Genomic DNA, 3401 nt, shown 5'->3' on the forward strand with positions numbered 1-3401 from the left:
ACAATGAACAAAGGCAGAAAGTCACAACCGTGACATTAAGTGTCTTGCTGCTGTAACAATTTGAATTTCCCTCTGGGATTAATAAAGTTCTTATCTATCTATCTATCTAAAGGATTTGTTCAAGGAGTTATGGCATTAGGTTGTTTCTTCTTTTTCTTTCAAAACTTTAAGACGACTTGATATGCACCAATGGTGAGTAGGAAAATTATATTGTTTTCCATTCCATGGGCTTATACAGTATCATTGGATATAAATGTTGTAGCCTATTTTCTTCCTTTTTTCTACCGGTGGATGGCAGCATTAGGCTTCGGCTCGTTTAGTCTACTGTCAATTAAAGAGAAAAGGAAGAAGTGCACCGTCGCAGTTCAATGACGTACGACGCCTCAGTGACCGTGAGCTGTCTGGCATGCAGGAGGGGAGTCGGCATGCAAACACCAAACATGATGAATTTAGCCGCTTTAGTGCAGAGCCTCCGGCGGTCATTGCTACAGATCGAAAGCAGGCTTCAGCAGGCAGCGGGATTTGACAGACATTTGGGTAAGTTTATATGACTGTACATGTTTATGTTAGCCACCGCTGGTCATGATGCTAACAAGCTAAGCGTCTTGCCTGATAATACTAACATGGTCCTGATGGAGTCAGATGCAGTCTCTCTCTCGCCTCTTTTTGGTAATAATATTCTGTGATATTTTAGTAGATTTAAGGATATTTTAGGTTATATATCTCTTTTAAACATTTTCCTTCATGTGAGCTTTGTTGTTGACCTACAGTACTGTTGACTACCTGCTGTCCTGTGCTCTGTCTTTGCCCCCTCACCCCTCCGCCATACACACTCCAACATATTGCACTGTATTGGAAGTAACAGTACGTCTCTGTGCTCCCCTCTGTCCAGGTCCAGCGCTGGCAGTGAACGGGCCCGGCCTCCTGCCTCAGCTCCAGCCCCCGCTCGATGAGGACTGTCCCATGGGGGAACAGGAACAGGAGCAGCAGAGCCCGGAGCAGCCGCCTGGCGTCCTGGACGGCATCCTGTGGATGGCAGTACCCAAGAAAAGACGCACGATAGAGGTCAACCGCACCAGGAGGAGAGCCGACAGCAAACTCCTCAAAGTCAAGGTACAGGGAATAGGCTTGGGCATCAAATATTTTGGCTTGGAATCCCTTGATCAGTTGTGGGAGGAAACATAAAGAATGCACATATTAAGTATTTCAAAAGCAAAAATAATTTATACATCAATATGTAAATATGCTTCTTTCACCTGCCAAACCTCTGAGAACCACAGATTAGATTACAGAAGATGTAACATTTCAAATTCAGTGTAGTGGATGATGATATTCTTTGTTGAATGCTTTCAGTGTAACACAAGCTGTTTTTTTCTTTCTTTCTTCCTCTCCGCTATGCTATATATGGCCTAATTTTTGTCCAGTGTCTTGGTTGGATCTAGCATGCTGCTAACAGTAGATTATATTTATTTAACAATTGCATTTAATTGGCGCTTGTTTGAAAGAGACCAAGCAGTTCTACTCAGACAGTGTTCTTATTCATAGAACTAACTTTATTTCTGATTCTCTCTCTCACACACATTCTTTGTTCATCCCCCTCTCTGTGTTTCCCTCTTTTCTCTCTATCCCTGTGACCCTGCCACCACCACCACCACCACCACCACCACCACACACACACACACTCTGTTTTGTTCTCCCCCTCCCAGACCAACATTGAGCCATGTCTAGAGTGTGGCCACTTGAAGCAGAAGCACGTCCTGTGTGGTTTCTGTTATCAGAAGGTGTGTCGGGAGACCGCTCTGATTCGTGGGCAGATTAACTCCATGGAGGGCGGCCCGCTGAAGGCTCCCGCCGTGGAGACCATCGTCCTGTATGAGGGTGAGACGCCGAGCGAACAGGACAAAGACAGGAGGGTAGTGGAGAGGTCCAGGAAGCGGCCTGCCTGGTTCAGCTAATTATTACAGCTACACATGGTACATACTTTCAATTTGATCCAGATCTGGTCAGATTTAGATTTAGAAATGGTTTCAAATATTTGGGCTACACTAGGAGCGCTTGTTTTGTCTTGCCAGATACTCGCACTGTGTTGTTTAGATATCACTTGCAAGATAAGGAAGTTTGAAAAAGTTTGAAATATTAAACATCATATTCTGCCCAGTCTGTTGTTCAGTAAATTTAAGAGGAGAATGTATCAGTTTTGTCTTCACGTACAAACTGTATGGAGGGATCTGCTTGGTGATGTTAGATCAGCACTGATGCTTACAGCCTTGATAAATATTGGTACATTAGATATGAATACAACTATGGATGGCAATACTTTGTCGCAGGTCAGGAAGGCTTGGCTTATCTCTGTAAATCTCCACTAGACACAAATCACATACTATACTATCATGCTCTGTATGAGGAAAAAATATGTAAAGATTTAGGGCTCATACCATGGCAAAATGACAAAAGTTATTGGCATTGTTCTTTGATGGTTTATTTTATAATGTCAGTATGACTTTGATTGTTGTTTGAGTTGCTCTTTGAAGCCAAGTCTGTCAGATTTTTTTGTCTGTAGTATATTCGTCACTGTTTGACAATAAATCCATTATTTGGAAAGTGTAAGTCCATCTTTGCCCAGCTTTTATATAATAAATGAATCTACAGTGTAAGTATCAATGATTACATTAGTTAACTAATTATTAGTTTAATACCATCGGCTCTCTTTGTGATTGGCACGGCAAAGCATCCAGTTCTCTGTGTGCTGGGGACCTGGTGCTTCTACTTAATGTTACCTTAAAAAAATTGAGTAAAATGGATGTTTTTATGATGTATGTCTCTCCTCAAATCATATTGGCATCTCAGTCAACAATGATCACTATTACAGTGCAAATCACCACCTGCAGGAGGAATATGAATTTTCAGCCTCTTCCTCTTCCTCTGAAACCGCTGTTAAGTAAAAGTACAACCTTTATCATCCTCTGTGTCACTATTGTCAATGATTTGTGTGGCTCAACCTTATAATACAAGGAGCTCATGACAGGCTGGATTTAGACAGGCACCATCTGTTTTTTTTTTTAAGTATTAGCGGCACTAATCTGGTCTTCTCATGGCTGGCTAAAGAGGAAGAAACCACATGGATTCATCCTTCAGACCACCAGAAAAAGATCAGATCTGTGCCATGAAGAGGTAAACATCTGATTGATCAGTTGAGAAATAATTAGTAAAGATTGATATCAATATCACAACAATATAATATTGAATGCTGAATATTAACATTAACGTTCTTCATTTAGACTGTAAATTGGTTTAATTAATGTCGAGCTGACTCATGATGGAAAAGTAATTATCACTTCTAAACTGGAAGGGATACCTATTTGTGTTTGCGCATGTACATTCAGGTTGCTGCGGTAACGTCT

At 41.4% G+C, this 3401-nt stretch overlaps 1 protein-coding gene across 1 annotated transcript; it reads left to right on the forward strand.

The window, feature by feature from the left end:
* Nucleotides 1-376: 376 nt before the first annotated feature.
* On the forward strand, nucleotides 377-2630 carry mrpl32 (mitochondrial ribosomal protein L32). Its single transcript, XM_071905002.2, has 3 exons — nucleotides 377-537; nucleotides 893-1113; nucleotides 1707-2630. The coding sequence occupies exons 1-3, from the start codon at nucleotides 426-428 to the stop codon at nucleotides 1953-1955; spliced, it is 582 nt and encodes a 193-aa protein (XP_071761103.1). The 5' UTR covers nucleotides 377-425; the 3' UTR covers nucleotides 1956-2630.
* Nucleotides 2631-3401: the final 771 nt, after the last annotated feature.

This window comes from Centroberyx gerrardi, chromosome 12 (assembly GCF_048128805.1).
Source record: "Centroberyx gerrardi isolate f3 chromosome 12, fCenGer3.hap1.cur.20231027, whole genome shotgun sequence".
Lineage (NCBI taxonomy): Eukaryota > Metazoa > Chordata > Actinopteri > Beryciformes > Berycidae > Centroberyx > Centroberyx gerrardi.